This window comes from Juglans regia, chromosome 13 (genome assembly GCF_001411555.2).
Source record: "Juglans regia cultivar Chandler chromosome 13, Walnut 2.0, whole genome shotgun sequence".
NCBI classification, from domain to species: domain Eukaryota; kingdom Viridiplantae; phylum Streptophyta; class Magnoliopsida; order Fagales; family Juglandaceae; genus Juglans; species Juglans regia.
Window position 1 is genome coordinate 18,546,410 of NC_049913.1, and position 21,924 is coordinate 18,568,333.

The 21,924-nt window shown below is 37.5% G+C and overlaps 1 protein-coding gene across 3 annotated transcripts in view; it reads left to right on the forward strand.

Annotated features, from left to right (window-relative positions):
• Window positions 1-21,924, forward strand: part of LOC108997030 (sodium/hydrogen exchanger 8) — a 65,519-nt gene that overhangs the window by 36,422 nt on the left and 7,173 nt on the right. For 2 of the 3 annotated variants that reach the window (XM_018973115.2, XM_018973134.2), the window contains 11 exons: window positions 10,114-10,298; window positions 13,629-13,676; window positions 13,832-13,939; window positions 16,455-16,689; window positions 17,110-17,412; window positions 18,371-18,468; window positions 18,640-18,771; window positions 18,879-19,097; window positions 19,183-19,389; window positions 20,660-20,921; window positions 21,576-21,877. In XM_018973115.2, the coding sequence (XP_018828660.1) occupies window positions 10,114-10,298; window positions 13,629-13,676; window positions 13,832-13,939; window positions 16,455-16,689; window positions 17,110-17,412; window positions 18,371-18,468; window positions 18,640-18,771; window positions 18,879-19,097; window positions 19,183-19,389; window positions 20,660-20,921; window positions 21,576-21,877 (2,099 nt within the window). The remainder of the gene's footprint in view (window positions 1-10,113; window positions 10,299-13,628; window positions 13,677-13,831; window positions 13,940-16,454; window positions 16,690-17,109; window positions 17,413-18,370; window positions 18,469-18,639; window positions 18,772-18,878; window positions 19,098-19,182; window positions 19,390-20,659; window positions 20,922-21,575; window positions 21,878-21,924) is intronic. The other variant, XM_018973120.2, reaches the window with a different exon arrangement.

A 21,924-nucleotide genomic window follows, 5' to 3' on the forward strand; every position in this document is an offset into this window, starting at 1 on the left:
TTCCCCACACATCACTATGAATCAAATCAAAACATCGTTCAACATGACTACCATTAGAGGGAGATGAAAGGGACTTACTTTTACCTAATTTGCATGTGGAGCAATCAAAGGAAAGGTGAGATGAAAATTGATCTTTAATGCCCAACAAACCAGAGTTTACTAAATGAGATAAAACAACAAAGTTAGGATGACCCAACCATTTGTGCCATACTTCACCCTTATTGTTTATAGTGTTACAAGCTAAAGAAATAACAACAGGAATGGAAAAAGGCAAAGGAAACAATCATCCAACTTTAGGCCCCTTCGTGAGTATCTTCCCCGACACCCGATCCTGCACAAGACAACCATTGCGGGAAAAACAAACACCATAGTTGTTATCAACCAACTGGCCTACTAAATAGGTAACTGACTACCATTAGCAATTTGAATATGCGACGATCCATTATAATTCTAAACATTGCTAAGAGTATTAGATGAACTAGTCATGTGATCAGACGCACCAGAATCAACAAGTCAAGATAAGGATGATAGTGAACCGTTTACCTTGCAGCTCTAAGGCTAAAGATGCTGAAATAATCATCTGTTGGACCATCTCAGGAGTAAGAGTAGATGAATCACCAACAATAGCAGAATTAGCGGAAGTAGAGGGACCCACAGTGGCCTGATAAGCATTAGCCTGACGATTCTGGGGACGAATAAGACATTCTTTGATAATATGCCCCTGCTTCTTATAGTAGTTGCAAGATTTCCTCGCACAATGGGCAGCAATATGTCCGTATTTCTTGCAGCTGAAACATTGAACTTTCCGCATGTCTCGTCCCTTGCCTTTCCCATGAGCCTCATAAGCCACTACATTTGGTATCATTTTGTCTTGTTGGTAAGTTGCCTGGGTGGCAAGATGCTGCTCCTCACGAAGTAACTCCCCAAAACAAACATCCAAAGAAGGCAATGGATCACGGTTCATCAAATTGGAGCGAGTGACCTCAAATTCAGGTCTTAACTTCATTAAAAATTGATATCGCTTTGTTCATGAACTTCCTGCACAACAGAGAGAGATTCTTCCTGTACCTTGGCATAAATCATGTTAGTAAATTCTCCCCAAAGATTATTAAACCCAGAAAAATAATCTTGAATGGAGAGATCGCCCTGAGTGTAACTGGTGATCTCACACCCCAACTGAAAACGCCGGGCAGAATTGTCCTGATTATACACTTTCCTTAAGTACCCCGACATAGATTTAGTAGTCTTGTATGGCCTCAGATTAAGAACAATAGGAGGATTAACAGATCCTAAAATCCATGTCATTGCCCTAGCATGTTTGATCTTCCACTGAGCCAACTTAGGAAGCCCAGTAGGAGCAGGATCACTCCCATCTATATGACCCCATAACTCTTTTCCCATAACAAATAAATGAAATTGAAATTCCTAGACATAATAGTTATTACCTGTGAATTTCACAACAAATGAATCGGAAGACATGATGCCCGTAAGAGAGAAAAAAAACACAAGTCTAGCCAAAAAAACATACCTGCCCAATCACCACTGATTGTGCCAACAGAATCCTAGCACTTGTAAACCAAGCCCAAACTCCAGAGAATGTGCCGACAGAACCACACCCAGCCAAGACAAGAGTGCCGACAGCCAAAAAAACTTCACAGAAATTGCCCACAACCCAAAAAATCTGCAGAGAACTTGCTGACAACCCACAGACACGAGCACTGAGATCCCAGTCTGATCTCCAAGAACTATCGCAGCCCAATAACCACAAAAAAAAGGCCTAGACAATGTCGATAGTATCAAAAACCTGCCACCCACCAAGTAAAGAAAATGTCGTAGCCCCCAAAACTCACTGAAGGTGCTGACAGTATTAAAACTATCACCCACAGACAGAAAAAAAAAATTCTCACTAGAAAGAACCGAAACTATGTCAAAGTGATGGCTCTGAAACCATGTCAAATTGGATTGAATACCTCCTTTGTGAGGATTTCCTTTCATAATATAGGCACTGTCGTGCATATTACAAGGCTATAATCAAGCCATTTACAGCAACAAAATCTGTCTAAATAAGGAAGCTATGACTAAATACAGAATCTATCTAAATAAGGAAGCTAGGACTAATTACAAAATCTATACAACTATAAATACATTCCATATAGGTACACCTAAAGAAGGGAAGTCGTATCTTGTTTGGCTAGCACATATCCTGCTGACAAAGGGTGCCGGCCAATGGTCAAAACCCAAGAGGGAATTGAACTAGGCATGTAATTTTTTAGAGGGAAGTACATGTGAAAGATATTTACTTATGTAATTGCAGCGGAAATTCAAGTAGAATACATTGTGGTGACAACGCTAACTGTTAAGTACCAAAATACTAAACTTCAAAACAAAAGGGGCCTGTCCCCCTTCATTAAATCTTGAGATATTACATCATCCAAATGTACATAAAGTTTGTCGCCTTAAAGTGGCAGACTGATTACAAGTAGTCGCCTGACTTAACATTGTATATTCTAATGGAAGGCATAAGGTAACTATGGCGGCTACTGGTCTCCGTACTCAGGACTCGGGCAGGTTTGACTTTTCTCCCTCGAGCGTCATGCTAGGATCTGGATCTGGATCAAAATCTATGGTCCCAAGAATGAAACCATAGGTAGGTTAGGCGGCTATGACAAGACTGCTAATGAGAGATAATGCTACCGAAAATGTTATGAACACTTTCATGAAAAGATTGTACAGACACGTATATGCGTGGCGAGGAATCACCCTCACTCTTATAGCTGCGTGCATCTTCAAACGTGGCGAGGAATCACCCTCTCAGTTAACACATGTACATACATAGGCATGGTGAGGAATCACCCTCTGGGAACGTTGCCCTTTTCTCTTATGCAAAATACAGAAACACATTAGTATTATATGGCGATGAATAATCCCCGTCTTCAATATAAGTATAAAGCTCGTAAAACTAGTATTCGGCCTATTTCAGCCCCAGTAACATTCTTCTACTGCACAGGTGCTGTTCACATAGCTATTCATTACACAAACTTCTCACATAGAGATACTTGTTGCACCATGGATGCACCAACTAACTCGAAGACAACAACACTTGATACACCGGGGATCCTACATCCCGACTATTAGGTGAGGCCAAATACAACATTGTTCTACCCCAATCCCCAAGAGGTATTTTCCTTCTTGTGTGAAGCATGTGGCAACACCATGCAGGAATGGTCTAGGGAATTCTGTCCCATCTTATAGATTCACGAAATCAACTTCTTACATAGAGATAGACATTTTTCGCACATAGATAGACATTTTGACAGAGATATTGGGTTCCCGCACAGGGATTCAAAGTCATGTATTGAAAACAGTCAACACATTCAAACATTGGAAATCGGTGTGTAAATATAGGCATATACATAATAATTGAAATATTTATTCATGCTTGTAGAATGGGGGAGGGAAGTGACAGAGATAATGCAATGCCTTTTACTTACAACATTCATCCCACATTTCCAAGCACTGTTTGAGAAGCTAACCTACCTTCCTACATCAAAAATCTTTTTGTTGCCGCTCTGCTCCTTACTTTTCGAAACAGTTGACTTTACGAGCTCTTTGGTTAATAAAGTCTCAAAAGTGAGATCTTGTCTCATGTCTAGGTCCTTTAAATAGGTTAGGATTGTCAAATGTCATTTCTGACTCCTTTCTGATTTCGGATCTACGGTAAGGATTTTCTTTAACCCTTCCCTGCCATACTGCAGGATGGTAGAGACAGATTGCCAAGCATGGTCTGCATGCTTGGTCCTCTGACTTTCCTCGAAAGAGGGTCTCAATCGTGGCTTGAGTTGTACTGCTACTTTCAGACGACATAAACCTTCACCTTTCATCGCAGAACCACTCTGGATGTGGCCTTTTGGAAGGAGTTGGGGTTTTGCTTGCAATATTGCCACCTTCCTGAGCACTTGTGTATTTCTAAAAAGCTCCCTCACTTACCTAGTCTCTTCCAGGATGCCGCTCGCCTTGGCAGGTAACTCTGTCTTGTCAGAGTTACTGGCTTCCGCGGCTCCTTGTTCTCACCTTCTCGGTAAGTGGCCTTTTCGTGCTCGCTTTTAGTGAAACGACACACTTATCTCCATCTCGCTTTGCGACGTGTCAACCGAGTGTTTGCAAGGTGCTTGCTCACCCACTTGCTAGATTGGCTGTACTTTGCTGTGTCTGCTGCTAATTCCTTAGACCATTGGAGTATTTTTTATCTTTGCCTTCAACTTAACTCCAAGAATGGTTTGTCCCCTTTCACGCCAGGCAGTTCCTCACGTTGCACAAGTGGGCCAATTCGGACTTGCATGTGTTGCTTCCAAGTATGTTGGATCACTGCTTAGTTGATGCAAAAAGAGGAAAGACAACAGCTTTGGGCCAAGCCTTTTCCTCTATTTGCATGGGCCTTGTTGGCTGGAGACGAGTGTTGGGGTTGCCTTGTTTTGGGGCAACTACTTGGCCTCCATCAGAGTGTCACTTGCACTTGGACCAAAGATTGAGTGGCTGATGGGTTGTGCCACATGGTGGAACTGCCCTGCCTCCCAACAAAGACAATGATTATCTCTTGCTTGCTGATAGAGTGTTGATGCCTTGGTGACAAGAGTTGCCTTGGAGTTTGAAAGGAAGATTGTATAAGGGTGGTGTGTGATTTCAGAAAGGCATAGAGAGTGACAGTGAAGCCTCACTTTTCTAGAGGGGTGTGAGAAAATGCTTGTACAGTCCATTTATTGCCTCTGGTGAGATATTTTGAACAAGGGACCAGTGTGCTCATTGTAATGGCCCAGTCTTTCCTTGTATGTTTGAAGAGTGTGTAAAGGTTAGGAGGTGTTGGCAACTTTCTTTTGCTGAATGCCTCTTCTTGTTCCTTCTCATTCATTAAATAGGAAAAAATAGATTACACAGATAAAAAATTTGAAATCTGACTTCCTATCCTAAAGGGATTCAAATCTTGGATAAGATATGTTTCCCATACTTATCTACCCAATCTAAATATTCAAATTATAAATCCTATAAATCCTATATAACTGTATAAATCTGTCTATACCCGAAATACATAGATAAAACATAGGAATTAATTCAAATAAATATAATCCACTAATCCCCTCTCAAATTGATGTTGGTGTATCTACTCTAACTAGGAATTGATGCCGCTGTCTACTTATCCCTTTTGTAAATATATCAGCTACTTGAAGATCTGTAGAGATATGAGGAAGAATAATAGACATAGCCTCATGGGCTTGATGAATATAGTGACAATCCACTTCAATATGTTTGATACGCTCGTGAAATACTAGATTGGCAGCAATTTGAATGGCACTAGTGTTGTCACCATGAAGAGGAGTTGGCTTGTCTTGCGACAAACCAATCTCTTGAAGAATGCCCCGCAACCACATCATCTCAGAGCAAGCTGCTGACATAGCTCTATATTAACTTCAGTAGAGGATTTAGAAACACACTCTTGCTTCTTGCATTTCCAAGAGATGAGTGAATCTCCAAGAAAGATGCACCAACTAGATGTAGAACACCTAGAATCTGGGCAACTAGCCCAATTAGCATCACTATAAGCCATAAGTTGTAGAGAAGTGCCAGCAGGAAAAAATAACCCACTATTAGGAGTCCCAATCAAATATCTGATAATACGACGAACAACCACTAAATGAACCACTAAATGCAAGTGCCGAGGAGTGTCCATAAATTTACTGACAATATGGACAGCATATGAGATATCCGGACGTGTGATAGTGAGGTAAATTAGACCCCCAACAAGCTTCCTATATAATGTAGGATCAGAAAGTAAATCACCCTCATCCTTCCGATACTTCATGTTGACTTCCATAGGAGTATCAACTGAAGTAGTCTCCCCCAACCAACTGAACAAGGTCCTGGGTGTATTTATGTTGATTAATAAATAACCCATGTGGCTGATTATGAACTTCCAGCCCCAAGAAATAATCAAATCTTTCATATGAAAGACCTTATGTAGATGCATCTGAACCTTTTGAATAAATTCAATATCGGATCCATTAATAATGATATCGTCCACATAGACCAACAAAAAAAAAAAAACCAGAATCACTCTTATGAAGGAACAAAGAAGCATCATACTCACTCTGAGTGAATTGGAACTCAAGTAAGGTATTGCGGAACTTCTCAAACCAAGCTCTGGGAGCTTGTTTTAGACCATACAATGACCTTTTCAGCTTACAAACATCATTAACTGAGGAAAGGGGCATACTAGAAGGAATTTTCATGTAAATGTCTTGTTTTAAATCACCATGAAGGAAAACATTCTTCACATCCATCTAATGCAATCGCCAAGACTGAGAAGCGGCAATAGCAAGAAGGGGACGAACAATCGTCATCTTAGCAACAGCAGCAAATGTCTCGTCATAATCAATCTCATATTCTTGTCTATTTCCCAAAGCTACCAAATGAGCTTTATATCTCTCGAGGGACCCATCTGATCTAAGTTTCACAGAATACACCCACTTACTACCAATAGATGTCACAGAAGAAGGACAAGACACAATATCCCAAGTGTCATTGGCCGCTAATGCATCCATTTCTACTTGCATGGCATTCTTCCAATACTCATGTTCCATAGCCTGCTTATAAGAGGAGGGAATAGCAATAGAAGAAAGTGTAGTAGACATAGAAGAATGAGATGAAAAACCATATCGATTTTGGGGTTTGGAGACTCTAGAAGTATGCCGACGAGATGGTGGATCATAAGATGTGTCAAGGGATTGATCAGGAGGGCATAGGTGGATGCTCAGGAAGGGCAAAAAGAGCGGTCAGATCTGCTGGATGAGATGGTTTATGCCTGGTGTAAACACAACCAGGTTTAAACTGAGCGGAAGCTGGTGTAGAAGTTGTATCCTCATCTGAAAAAATTGGCAAAACACAGAAACTAAGAGGAATAAGGTCTAGATGAGTACGAAAAAATTTTTATTTATCAAAGAACACCACATTGCGAGAAACTTGAATGCGTTTAGCCAGATGATCATAACAAACAAAATCCTTCTGAAAAGAATTATACCCTAAAAAGGCACATTTGATTGATTGAGCAGAAAGTTTGTGTCTTTCGTGAAATGGAAGATGCACAAAACAAACACAACCAAATAAGTGAGAATAGTCTGGGGAGTGCCCAAATAGCAAAGTATAAGGAGAAACATTGTCTGATACTGGAGTAAGTAATCTATTAATTAAATACACAGCAGTAGACAAAGTTTCACACCAAAAATGAGAGGGCACACCCGAATCAATTAGGAGAGCCCGCACCATATCAAGAAGATGATTATTCTTTCTTTCAGTTACTCCATTTTGTTGTGGAGTATACGGACAAGAACATTGAGAAATTATTCCTTGATCTTGAAGGAACATTTGAAACTCAGTAGATATATATTTTCCTCTTGAATCGGAGCAAAGAACCTTAAGAGAGGCAGAGAATTGATTGGTGAGATAAGTCAAGAAACGCTTGAATACCGGAAATACTTCATTCTTAGTGCGAAGAATCCATGTAAAACGAGTATAATCATCAATAAACGTCACAAAATATTTATAATGATCGGGGCAATACCCCACACATCACTATGAATAACATCAAAGGCACGAGTGGCATGAGATCCTTTTGAAGGAAAGGGCAAAACTTTACTTTTAGCTAACTTGCATGTATCACAATCAAAATTTAATTGATCAAGAGAATAGAAATCTTTATTGCCAATTAAACCGAAAGATAACAACATATGAAGTATGTGAGAATTGGGATGGCCCAACAGCCTATGCCAATCCTTCACACTCAAAGTACCAACATTACAAGAAAACGAAGATAGAGACTTTGACTCAACAGATTTTGAATTTAAACATAAAGGAAACAGCTGACCCTCTTTAGGACCCCTTGCGATCATCATCCCGGTCACCTGATCCTGTACAAGACAACCAGAAGAAGTGAATGACACTCTACAATTGCTGTCAACTAATTTTCCAATAGAAATCAGATTGGTATTTAATGAAGGAGACACCAAAACATTATTTAAGGAAGGAGAAATGTCACCTACGGTAGTGATAGGTAGGGAACTACCATCTGCCGTGTGAATTTTAAGTGGACTAGCATACTGTGAGACATTAACAAGAGAGTGAGAGGCACTTGTCATATGGTTGGTGGCACCGGAATCAAAATACCAAGGTTTAGAGGCAGATTTGGTTTTACCTGAAATACCAAAAGCTGAAAGAGCTGAGATGATCATTTGTTGGACCATTTCTGGTGTAATAGAGGTGGGATTTTGAGAAGTGGAAGCTGGAACATGAGAAGAAGTGGCCAAGGTAGAGCTGGCAGCAGCTGAATAGGCAGTTTTTTGGCGACGTGGAGTACGTATCGGGCAATCCTTAATGATATGTCCTTGCTTCTTGCAATAGTTGCAAGTTTTCTTAGAGCAATTTACAGCGAGATGCCCATAACAGTTGCAACTATAGCATTGAGTAGAGCTCAAATCCCTCCCTTTGGTTTTTCCTTGAGCTGCATATGCCACAGGAGCTGGAGTAGCTTGTTCCATGGCTGTTTGGGTCATCAATCTTTGCTCCTCTTGAAATATCTCTCCCAAACACATATCAAGTGGAGGCACAGGATCTCGGTTCATCAGATTAGCACGAATAAATTCAAATTCAGGCATTGTGCCCGCATACTTGCTTCATGAACAGCTTGAATATCGGCCAAATTTGTTGCTGGAATTGAAGTGTATACAATATCTGTATACTCAGCCCACAAGTTACAAAAACCAGAATAAAACTCCTCCACAGAGAGAGCTCCTTGAGAGAAATTAGGCATCTCTAGTTCGAGTTGAAATCTCCTAGCTGCATTATTCTGAGTATACAGCCGCTTGAGATGATTCCACATATCACGAGCATTCTTGAAAGAGCGTAAATTCAAGATAATATGGGGATCAACAGATCCAAGAATCCAAGACATGACTCGGGCATCCTTGCTTTCCCAAGAAGTCCGCTGATCCGGTGCCACACTACTCCCATCAATATGACCCCAAAGTTCCTTTCCTTTCACCAATAGTTGAAACTGAAAAGACCATGCATCATAATTCTTTCCATTGAATCGAACCAGAAGAGAATCTCTAATTTCAAAAGACATGATAGACAAGAAACCCTATCTGCAACCCTTGAGACTTGAGAAAAAAATAACCGCAACTCTGGAAACAGAAAAACCCTAGCCGAGAATCTGGAAACCAGAAAAAACCCTAGCCGAAAATCTGGAAACCAAAAAAAAACCCTAGCCGAAATCTTAGAATCAGAAAAACCTAGAATTCTTGACCTTTCTCTGATACCATAACAATTTTCTTTGGCTGAATGCCTGCTCTTGTTCCTTCTCATTCATTAAATAGATTACACAGATCAGAAATTCGAAATCTGACTTACTATCCTAAAGGGATTCAAATCTTGGATAAGATATGTTTCCCATACTTATCTACCCAATCTAAATATTCAAATTACAAATCCTATACAGCTGTACAAATCTGTCTATACCCGAAATACATAGATAAAACATAGGAATTAATTCAAATAAATAATATCCACTAATAGGTGTTGCTTCTGCAAAATAATTTTTCTCTAGTGGTGTGCTTGGCTGAGACTAGTGCATGGGGCACGTGCTACCGTATTCCTTCGTTAGGAATTTACTTGTTATTTTTTAAGCTTATTACCAATCTGATTTGACCCATGGTGAGAAAAGTGTGACCTTTAAACCACAGTCGGTAACTCAAACTCAATCCAACCCTGCAATTAATGCATAAATAATCAGTTTTTTTTCTGGTAAAAGATATTTTTTTAATCTTATCTGACTTCTTGACGTTCATACTCAGTGTGACTTATTATGATAAAAAAATATTTGATGTGCCTGTTAGCACATGAAATCTATTAGTTAACCACTACTACGTTCTTTTTTGCATATTTGGTGTTGTAGAGGGCATAATTTACAATACTACTGGTTGTTCTCTATCTGTACACATTAAGATTGCTTGCTTTGTTTGAGTGTCGAGGAATATCCATAACTCATACGGCCAAGCTTCTTCTTCTCAGGATATTCATGGGCCTATCTCATTCTCCTCTATGTTTATGTACAAGTTTCTCGGTTCATAGTTGTTGGAGTTTTGTATCCCTTTCTACGGTATTTTGGCTATGGTTTGGATTGGAAAGAAGCTACTATTCTCATATGGTCAGGCTTGCGAGGGGCTGTTGCATTGTCACTTTCGCTTTCAGTTAAGGCAAGTTTTGGATTCAATTAATTATATGTTGTGACATTAATTTTTATATTCTTATTATTACATGCGTAAACTTGGGAATTCTGTAGATTTATTATTTTCTAATTTGCTTTCTGGTATCATTATGCCTTTTCTTTTCTTGGAATCTTATAATGTAAATCTTTACTGCAAAATTCTTGTAGTAAAGATTCTACTAGCAAAGAGGTCATAGTGTTTGGGGTAATTTCATTTTCTGGATTAGCAGACACAGCTCATTCTTGCTGTTTGTATGTGGTAGGGTCTGGTTTTCTGCCAAACCACATCTTTAGCTCACCTATTGTCAATGCCAACACTTTTTAATTAGTGTTGCGATTCCCAAATTGTGAGAAGCTCAATCTCTATCATCTTGTTCAGCTCTTAGCTTTAGAACTCAATCATATATGGATCACGAGATCTTCAATCTGGAATTCTCTTTTTGATATTGCAATTCTTCTTGTTGAGAAACACTGCAGACTATGTAGGGGTATGGGGACATAGCCTCATTTGGATAGCTATCTCAACTCATTTCATCTCATCTTATTTTCTTCCCAAACATCACTCAAACACAAACACTCTTCAATTTCACATCTTTCAATTTTTTCATCTAATCATTACCTAATCATTACAACTTTCCCAAACTTCCAAACAAAACACGAAAAAAAAAAAATCAAAATTTTCAAATCCCCAAAACAAAATAATAGTAAAAACATATAGTCTAACAATATTTTAACTTTTTAATATTTTTATTTGACTTTTTCTCTCTCATTTCCCAAAATCCAAATAAAACTTCTTAAGTTAAACCATTTCACTACTATTCACAGATTTATCATCTCATCTCAACATCCAAACGAGATTAAATGAAGCTTCCATTCAACTATAGTTGAGAGGGATAAGTATCAGCAAGCTGTAAAGGACAGAATCTGATTGATCTGGTGAAAGAAGCAAGCTTGACCGTCCCCAAAAACCCCACCCCACCCCACCACCACCCCCGGTGCGGCGCCTCTCTTGCGTGCACCGCCCAGCTCAAAGGGGATCAGAAAACCTCTTTTTTTCATCTTTTTGTCAGCCCTTGCGTCCTCTGCTAACAAACCCTCTGGCCTCCTTCACACCTCATAAGCCACCAGGTTTGTCTCGAGAACTGAATTATTTTTTAAAGGAGGATGGTGCATCTTGTTAAATTGAAAATATGGTATTAGGTTTTTCTGTTTTTAAGTAAGTTGATTTTGAAATCGGAAACCAACATTGAAACTTTTTCGCATTTTCTCTCACGTTTGCCCTTGCCCCTTCACTTATCTGGAAACATTTAAATGCTTTTTTCGTAGTCCGTGTTCTAGTGAGATTTTGAAAAGGATCACATATCCACATCTTCATAACCCAAGTTGTATAACTCAAAAATAACCCAAAGGAAAACAGTTAGACATTTTGTGTATTGAGCGGTCTCTAACCACACATTGTTTGTCTGTATGCTTTGCAATTGATTTGGTTTCTTCACTATGATCTATATTGAGACAACTTAAAACAGTATTTTCTTGTTCCATGATTCTTATCATTGACAAACATAAAAAAGGATTGTAATAGCCGGAATTTGAACATCTCTCATGGTGAAGAAGGGCTCATTGAGGAGAGGCAGATTTTCTAAATTAAGTGGTTGATTACTCGGATTGGTTCTCATCTCCCTGATATAATATCATAAGATAAGAAAGCTGGTTCATGATTGAATTTATGATACATAAAATATGTAAGGGTCTATGTATGATAAGTACCACAAGATAAGGACAGGCTGCAATGCCAGGGGGGGCACACTGGTGGTGCACCCTGTGATGCCATCCTTATGTAGGGACCATGCGGAATCGAGATCACAAAGATTGCTAACCATACACACGAGGCTCAACAGTGTGTATCAGCCAACAAAAAAGTGGATTAAGTCCATATGCATGTATGTATGTATGACAGTTTTATTGAGCATGTACTTTTTGAAAAGCAAATCCTATGTCATTTGTTGGTTACTGTGCGATGCAGTCACTTGCTGAGTATTCACTCACATTTATTTTCATCTGTAAACATCCAAGTGAAGAAATCTGACAATGGATCTGCAAAACCAGGCATAGCTCATGGGAATGGGAATGAGATAGAGTCTTAGAATTTTATTTATGATCTTTCAAAAATCTTGAATTCATTGTTCATAAATAGTGAGGAATTTTGTGGTAAAACGCGAGACTTGGATCTTAGTAAGTTCTATTTATGACTCTTTTTATTAATACAGTTTTAATTGTTTTGTCGATATGGAATATTGTATTCTTGGCTCACATGTGATTTTTAAGATTATTAGCATTCGTAACACTATATTTCTTCTCTCTTGGGATCTGTATTGGTTTCTGTACCAGGAGTTTGGGACTTTATTCTGCACTTCTTAAGCTTCGTTTCAAAGAACTAATGTTTCTCATTTCTCAAAGACTTATTGTGGAAGTTAAAAAAAAAAGTTCCAAAACTACCAGGACAGTTGCTTTATACACCGAGTCTTCTTACATTCAGTATTTGGAATAGCAGTCTGCAGGAAAAAAAAAAAAAAAAAGTGCTTTTACAGAGTTTGGATCCCAATACATTTAAGAGGAAATCCACTAACTACTAAAAAAAGGCATATCTTTTTTTGTCTTCATATTTATATAAAGTACATCAATCAGTAACTGAAGTCTCTTAAATTTAGGAAAAAGAAAAAAAAAGAGAGGAAAATTAGACTTTTGGGTATATCTAATCTTTGTAAATGTAACACCTCAAAGGGATGTGGCCTAATTATTGAGTTTATTTGTTACTTAGGTACCTTGATCTCTGAAAAGTTTCCTAAGTTATGGCTTCAGTTGTATAGACTTCAGAAAGAAAAAAATATTGTGAAACTTTTATTGGCAGGTACATCACATCTAAGTTTATGGTCGATTGCTTTCCTTATCGCCTTTATGATATCATACCTAAGTAAAGGGCAAGGGTTTCATAATTGAAGACAAAGACAAGTCTTCTCTTTCAAAGTTGTGTATTTTTGTACTGGATTCCGTTATTTGAAAATTAGCCTTTGACTATCTTGAAAAGTATGCTCAAATCTATGCTTTGCAATCTTAAAGCTCAATTGGAAAAGCCCAATGGCCACCAAAAGGTTTGTTGAGAAGCATCCACATGAGGTGTAGCAGATACATTTTTATAGACAGCTAATTAGATCATAGTTTGTCACTTGGTTTCCATTACAAACATTTCATGTCTTCTTTTATGTATTTTTGGTGCCTTAATAATATATTGCTTCTAATTGATATACTCTGGTTGTTTCAGCGTGCTAGTGATAGCTCAACAGTACTCGATTCGAAAACAGGAACTCTGGTAAGTGTTTGAGCAAGCATCTAAATTACATCTTCCATTTGAGAGATAAATGAATAAGATCACTTCATGTATCTTTGCAGCTGAAGAGGAATAAGAAACCAGAAATTACTTTCTTACATATGGAGATATAATTACACACTTTTTCATTTTCACAGTTTGTTTTCTTCACTGGTGGAATCGTACTGTTGACACTTATTGTGAATGGTTCAACAACACAGTTCATTTTAAGCCTTTTACATATGGATAAGCTATCTGCTGCGAAGGTGAGGACTTAAGTGTAATGTTATTTACAAAAGACTAAGATAGATCCTTAATTTCTTAATCATGTAGTTGATTTCTAAATGCTTTGTTCATAGTCTGATATAGACAAGATCTGACACCAAAGTTGGTGTAGGAGAATGGTTGTGTGCAATGTTACTTTTTTACTCAGATGCCACAAGCACTTATTAGTACCACTTATTAGTACCATTTTATTAATACTCTCTATTAACAATCACTTATTAATACTATGTTGTAATATTATTTATTAATAAAGAATATCAATAAAGAATACCCTCAATAATAACATGGTATGACTCTAATATGCCACAAGTACATTATAATAAAGAATCATATCGGTAAAGAAAGACTCCAACTCTTGTTTCCGTTGCTTGTAGATATGTCCTCAATAGTATCTAGGTGGATAAAACATAAAAACAAAATGAGTAGAATTAGTAAATGATTCTATAAAAAATAAAGTTTAGATTAGTGATCAGCATTTCATTAAAATAACATTAAAAACATTTTTACATTAGAAACATTGTAAAGAATCAGGATAAAACATTGCACACATATATATATACTATTTTTATTTAATCTTTTGGGTCTTCTGCACACATTTGTGCCTCACTGCAAGGGTTGATAATCACAAAGATGCCAACTACTATGGTTGTATGAGTGGAGTTGGGTCTAAGATATTACATCCTTGGTAAATGGTGGTGTACTCAAGTGGGCCTCCACAGCATATATTAGCTCCAACACCAGTGCGTGTCCTTTCATTTCATATGACCAAAAATATTTATAAACCTCTCTTGCATTCATACATCATCATCTTTCTTTTCCTTTCATTCTTTCCTTTCTCACAACTTTTGATCGCAAAAACATTCATAACACAAGTATATTCGTAAAGCAAATCTAGAGAAAGCATGCAGATTAAAAGCAGTTGAGAAAATTGTAATTGATAACATATTATTAATACATAAAAAGGTATTCTGAAGAAGTTCTATTTACACTGCATGAACATCTCAAAAATATTATTGAGAAAATCAATTTATTTAGAAGTTAATAAAATAAATATCGTATCCACTTACCTATCTCCTTCACTTCGAGAACTTAATGAACTTCTCCTAGTGTCCACCATTTGGAGCTCCTAAACATCACTTTCCAACAATATGAATAATTTGTCCTTTGTAAAACCAACAGTGAGGTTTTTTTATGCAATGCCTTGTGTGCAATTTTAACCTTACTCAAACTTGGCCTTCCTACAGTTGGATCTTTAAAATATTGCTTCTAAGGCACTTCGAACTCCCTCTAATAGATTTGGTCTTGGTCTACCAAGGGTTTCTTCAGGATCGTACCTAGAGTTTTCTGCACCACACCAAGGCTATATTTGGCACTTGTGCAATTTTTCATTGTACTAGCCATGGACCAACACAGTGCACTTGAATAGTAATAGAGAGAAACAATGTTGAAATAAATCTTAAAATGTTGCTCAAATTTCACCAACCAAAATTTTCCACTCTTGATTACTAAAGATGGTGATCGTTACAGGGAAAATGAAATGATTGATATGGAGAAATTGGGTACAGAGTCTCCAGACCTTTAAATTTCAAAATTTATCAGTTGGAGTCATGTTCGACATGCTCAAAATATCAAAGAACTATACTTAACAAAGGAAGCTCTAATAAGATAGAAGTAAATTTCATGCTTAGATGAAAAAAGATAATCGTTTAGTCTATGGTCCTTACAAGTCTCATGTGCATTGAAAGAAAATTACTAAGATAAATAAGTGGACCTTTAAGCTTCCATTATTTATGAGTTGACAGATGATGATTGACTTAAGACAAATAATAAGAAAAATAAATATGTACAAGTTGAAACTTCACCATTTTGAGTTAGGAGAGGATAATGTGGCTTCATGGAAGTAAAGCTTACTGCTTCAAAAATGATAAATTATGATAGATTGCAAAATAAATGGTAGAATATGGAGTCGTTCGACTTACAAAACCTTCCTACATTTAACAATACAGTGAAGATTGGGGATATATTACCTAGAGATAGAGTCACCTCCTTCATTAATTAAAAAAAAAATATCAAAGATTGTTGGTAAAGGAACTTGGACAAAATCCCTAGTATCAGTGACTTTCATAACACATTCGTGTTGTGTTTTTAGAAAATATTGATCAGGACTAATATTCTTCATATGCTTTTGCTGATTTTGAGTTTTGTCTCATACATGAAACAATGAGGTACTCTGAAAACCATCAAATAAACAAGAACCATACTGATTTTGAGTAATTGAAAGCTCAAGGCCCATAAAGATGTATGTTACAATAGTGGGCAGTAGTCAATATTTATGGTTTTGCGAGTACTCACTATTTCATTCTTAGTGTATCAGCTAGAAGTATAAAATTGAAGATCTTAATCATATCCTTACATGGTTCTTATTTTTCCTCTATTTTTTTTTTTTTTTTTGCTCTTTTCTGTGTTTTGTTTTTATATTTGTGTATCAATTAACAGCAGCGCATACTGGGCTACACGAAGTATGAAATGTTGCACAAAGCATTAGAGGCTTTTGGTGAACTTGGAGATGATGAGGAACTTGGACCTGCTGACTGGCCTACTGTGAAAAGATATATCGAAAGCTTAAACAATTTGGAAGGGGAAAGTGTGCCCCCTTATGGTGCCTCTGAAGATGATGATAATGACCTGAACCCAGCCAATTTGAACGATATACGCATACGCATGTTGAATGGTAAATTAGTTATTATTGGTAGTGCATCTGAAAGAGATTCTCATCCCGACCCTATGAATTTCAAAGATATAGCAGTAGGCCTCCTAAATGGCGGATTTATTGATAAGTTTCATGTCAGTCCCTTTACTTGACATGTTTATTACCATATTTTGTTCATTTCACTCCCACTACTTATTTTTCAATCTAGCTTTGACTAGAACTATAAAAAACAGTTAGTTTCTTAACATTTTTTTGTTTCCTTTTTAATGTATGTTCCTTTAAATGTTGATAGCATTGCTTATTGATTCATTCACATCTCTCTGAAAATATTGTTTGTATATTCATTTCTTCATATCAATTCGATGGTTATTGTGGAATATAATGCTTGCTAAATTGAAGGTAAACTCCTTTTGCTAGTTTAAGAAGCATTTCTTATATCAGGTGTCCAAGCTGCCTACTGGGGTATGCTGGATGAAGGGAGGATTACACAAACTACTGCAAACCTTTTGATGCAGTCAGTGGATGAAGCGCTTGACTTGGTTTCACATGAGCCTCTATGTGATTGGAACGGTTTAAAAACTAACGTTCAATTCCCAAGTTATTACAAGCTGCTTCAAGTGGGCTTTATCCCCCAAAAGTTGGCTTTGTATTTCACCGTGGAAAGGTTGGAATCTGCATGTTATATATGTGCTGCATTTCTTCGTGCCCATAGAATCGCACGATGGCAACTACATGACTTTTTAGGTAACATTAACTTCCTTGGTCATTGTCAACATGCTTTGCCAGTTATCACATCATTATGATCTTGCAACCTATTGGTGTCAATTTAGATAAATATATTTCCTTTTCCAATCACTTCTTGCCCACCCCACAGCCAAAAAAACAAAAAAAGTTATATTTAGTACTGAATCAATTCTGTTATCATGACGATATTGTCAGTAAGATTTCTACCTTGTTGGTTTAGTGGTCCTCCCCTCGTAGCAAGAAAATTTGTTTTTCGATAACAATATTGGAAATTACGGAGTTTGAACCTTTGATTTCTACTTTATCTTATGTAATTAATAATTCATGGCTTAAACTTCTGTGGAAAACCCTAATTTTAGTTATTTATAATTGTCAAACTTTTCAATAATCTGAGAACAATGAAGAATATTCAGATCCTTGTTAGTATTGGTATTTTTATGAGCTTCATATAGACTGTTGGCATGCTTCCTGACAGCTTAAGCTTTTGGGACTGATGGGTTTTTCAACATGATCTTTTCACATGTTTGCTCGAGCTGTAGCTAAATATAAAATTGCTGCAATTGGCATCTTCTATTAACTTGAGATACATTGTTGTCCCTCTTCCTAACCACTTGAGCTTCTGGGACCAATGGTGTCTAACAACAGCAATGCCACATGTAAATATTCTTTCTCAAGTGTAGCATATTATAATCTTCTATTCAGATTCAAGCTCAACAGCTGCTTTACTCAGACAATATGGTGTTGGCACAAAGAATCATTGTTCTGCAATGCTTGAGTCTAGCATTGCTATACAAGAAATGACAATACTCTTTTAGAAAATAAAAATTTGTTTTCAGGCCATGGCCTAAACTGCTATTGCCTCTAATTTAGATTTAGCCTCTGAATATTGTTTATTTCTGGACTGCCCAAGTTACGCTGAAATTTTTTCTTCTTTTTTAAAACTCCGTCTATTCTTTAGGTGAAAGTGATGTGGCTTCTATAGTCATCAATGAAAGCGAGGCAGAAGGACAAGAAGCAAGAAAGTTCTTGGAAGATGTTCGTGTAGCTTTTCCTCAGGTTTGTAATTTGAACTCCCCTGTGGATGTCTTATGATGATCAGATGTGCTAGATCCTAGTTGGAGTTCATTAGCTAAAGCCCTTTCAGATTTTGTGTGGAATTAAGGGACCAATATTGCATCAATACATAGTTTGTGTAATTTACAGGTTATAGTTGTGTTTAATTTTCAGGTTTTACGGGTTGTGAAGACAAGACAAGTAACATATTCAGTGCTGAATCATTTAATAGATTATATCCAAAATTGTGAGAAGATTGGGTTATTGGAAGAGAAAGAGATGCTACATCTTCATGATGCTGTCCAGGTTCATTCAGTGATGATGTGTTGTTCACTTTCTATCTTCTTTAGATTTTGCATCAATTCTCTCTTAATTTTTTCTTTACCAGAAATTTTGCTTCAATTCACATGCAGACTGACTTGAAAAAGCTTCTAAGGAACCCTCCTTTAGTTAAGATACCAAAAATAAGTGATTTGATTAGTGTGCATCCTTTATTTGGGGCTCTCCCTTCTTCGGTCAGTGCCCCACTCCAAGGTTCTACCAAAGAAACAGTAAAGTTATGTGGTGTGACACTTTACAAGGAAGGTTTCAAGCCAAATGGTATTTGGCTTATTTCCAATGGGGTGGTCAAGGTAACTAAAAGACTTGACTTGAATTTCCAGTTCAAGATATACCACTTTCTTATATATGACAGAAATGAGAAATATTGTTTTGCAGTGGACAAGTAAGAGCATAAAAAACAAGCACTCACTGCATCCGGCTTTTACACATGGGAGTACTTTGGGCCTATATGAAGTGCTAAGTGGGAAGTCTAACATTTGTGACATGATGACAGATTCTGTGGTTCTCTGTTTTTTTGTTGAAAGTGAGAAGATACTTTCAGTCCTGAGTTTGGATCCGTCATTAGAAGATTTTCTTTGGCAGGTATGGCTCTACTATCTTTGCAAAAAGAAATGAAGATATGACTACTATTTGAGTTCTTCTACTCAGCTGCCCTAGACCACACTTGCTGAGGGAAAAAAATAAAAAGATAAAAAATAAAAGCAGGTGTGTGTGGTGTAGGGCTGCTGAATAGAATTTTTAATTTCATAATCATTTGTATAGCATGAATAGCCAAATTCATTGGCAACCAACTTGTAAAAAATTGCAAATATAACGAAGTTCTTTAATATGGGGCATACATTATTTCTACTTATCATCAGATATGCACAATTAAGGCTATGCTTGTTTCTACGTAAAATATTTTCCCAGCGAAAATGATTTCGAAGAAAATCACTGGTTTTATATCGTTTGGTTGAGACCCTCAAAAAGATTCTGAAGACATTTCCAGATGTTTAGTGGGTATTGGAATATTTATGCTTACCTCTTAAAACAACCATAAACCAGAAAATGATTGGGAACCAACTTCAAACTGTTGGAAAGTTCAGTTCCCAAGGCTAAGAAGTCTAAAAAGGTTAAAATAAATATAAAAATCAAACAGTTCTGCACATAGGAATAACCTCCCAAACTTTCACCCAAAATTCAGACAACTTGCATTCCAACAACACCTGGACAGCCATAAACGCCATATCACCGCCCTGCCAATCCACCCAAATCCCCACATGCTATCATGCTACAATCAACAATTGAAATAAACTACTGAGCCATGTAACCAAAACAAAAACAATCCAACAAAGAAAAACCAATATGTTGCACCAGGTACAACCTGAATTCTGGATTTCAATGAAACCCCAAATACCGCATGCCATTTATGTCATCATGAAGAATTCGCCTGCTGAGTTTGGTATCACCTATCTCTACACACTAATGGGACCACCTACATACGGCTAGGGGATGGGTACCAACTGGAGACTTTCGGCAGATGGTACCCCCCTGCGATAAGGCTGCAGACACCTGTTCCACTCCATTTTTGGTGACAACACAAACACTGTGCTGAGCTCAATTTTGGTAGATAAGTAGGCAGAAATTGGAGGTGTTTCGTGAGGTGTGGTGGCTTAATTCCAGGCCGCAGATAGTTTTTTTCAGCAAAGATTGGGAAAGGAGATGGACTGGCGGGGGGACAAGCATCAAGTGCGCACATGGTGGGAGTGGGTTTAGTGTGAGAAGCATAAACGCTAGTATGGTAGTGTAAACATTATAACATAACTGGCTTCGTTAGCGCGTGAGTACTGATCTTTCATTCAATTTTTTGCAGGAAAGTGCTATTGTTCTTGTTAAACTCTTGCTTCCTCAGATATTTGAAAAAATGGCACTGCAAGATTTGAGGGCTCTTGTTTCAGAACGATCAATAATGAAGTTATACATAAGGGGAGAAACTATAGAAGTTCCTCAGCATTCTATTGGTTTCTTATTAGAAGGATTTATAAAAATACAAGGGGCTGAAGAACTTGTTGCATCACCTGCGGCTCTGTTGCCTTCACAAGGGAGTCTAATTTTCGAAAGCCTCAAATTGTCAGGTATGAAGGAGGAGGAACATCTCCAACCTGTTTATAAGTTCTTGTCCCTTGTTATGTAGCGGTAGAGTAGGGCAGGTAATTAAAGACCATCTTCAATCCTAAATAAAATATAAAAAAAAAAAATGATCATCTTCAATGCCTCAAGCAGGTTTAACTAGTGTTAGTCAACCTCCAGGTAGCAACATTTGACTTTCCTATCAGAGGTTTTCAATTTCATTATCTCCAGTAAAGGAAGTCAGCAACACCTCTCTCTTTTCCTACGACAATCACGCCTAACAGTTCTTTATGAATTTTTTTTTTTTTTTCTTCTATTTGAACTCTTGCCTTATTACAGTTATTTAGCTCTTTTTCACCTTTGATTTTGGTTTGTCCTTATCCTTGGGCTTATGGCTGCTTCAGCTCAATAATGGCCCTTAAAAAATCTTTACACCAAGAGCGTCGTCACCTTGCATAGTGCTCAAAACATTTGATGACATATGTTTCTGGCTCAAATTAATTATCTTTAGGCATGGTTCTCTTTCAAGGAAAATCAGCTTATTGTTCCACTAATGCAAGGCATGTTGTACATGGTATTCCATAACCATTAGTCTTTTTACTGATCCTGTTATGACCAATATTTAAATTGAGGTTCCTGTTTCTTATTTATGATAACAGGTATCACGGGAGCCAGTTTTTCTCATCAAGGATCCTGCTATCAAGTAGAAACAAGAGCAAGAGTGATAATTTTTGACATGGCAGCATTTGAAGCAGACAATACTCTCCAAAGAAGGTCATCCTGGATATCTCCTTCTGCTGATCGCCCCCATAGATCCCTTGGCAGGGAACATCGTGGTCTAATGAGTTGGCCAGAAAACCTCTATAATCCAAGGCAACATAACCAGATCCCTGAAGGAATTGACCGACAAGCTAACAGCTTGTCTGCGAGGGCAATGCAGCTTAGCATCTATGGCAGTATGGTATGATTGGATTGATATGTTTTTTAGTGTCTGGAAGTTTTTTTTTT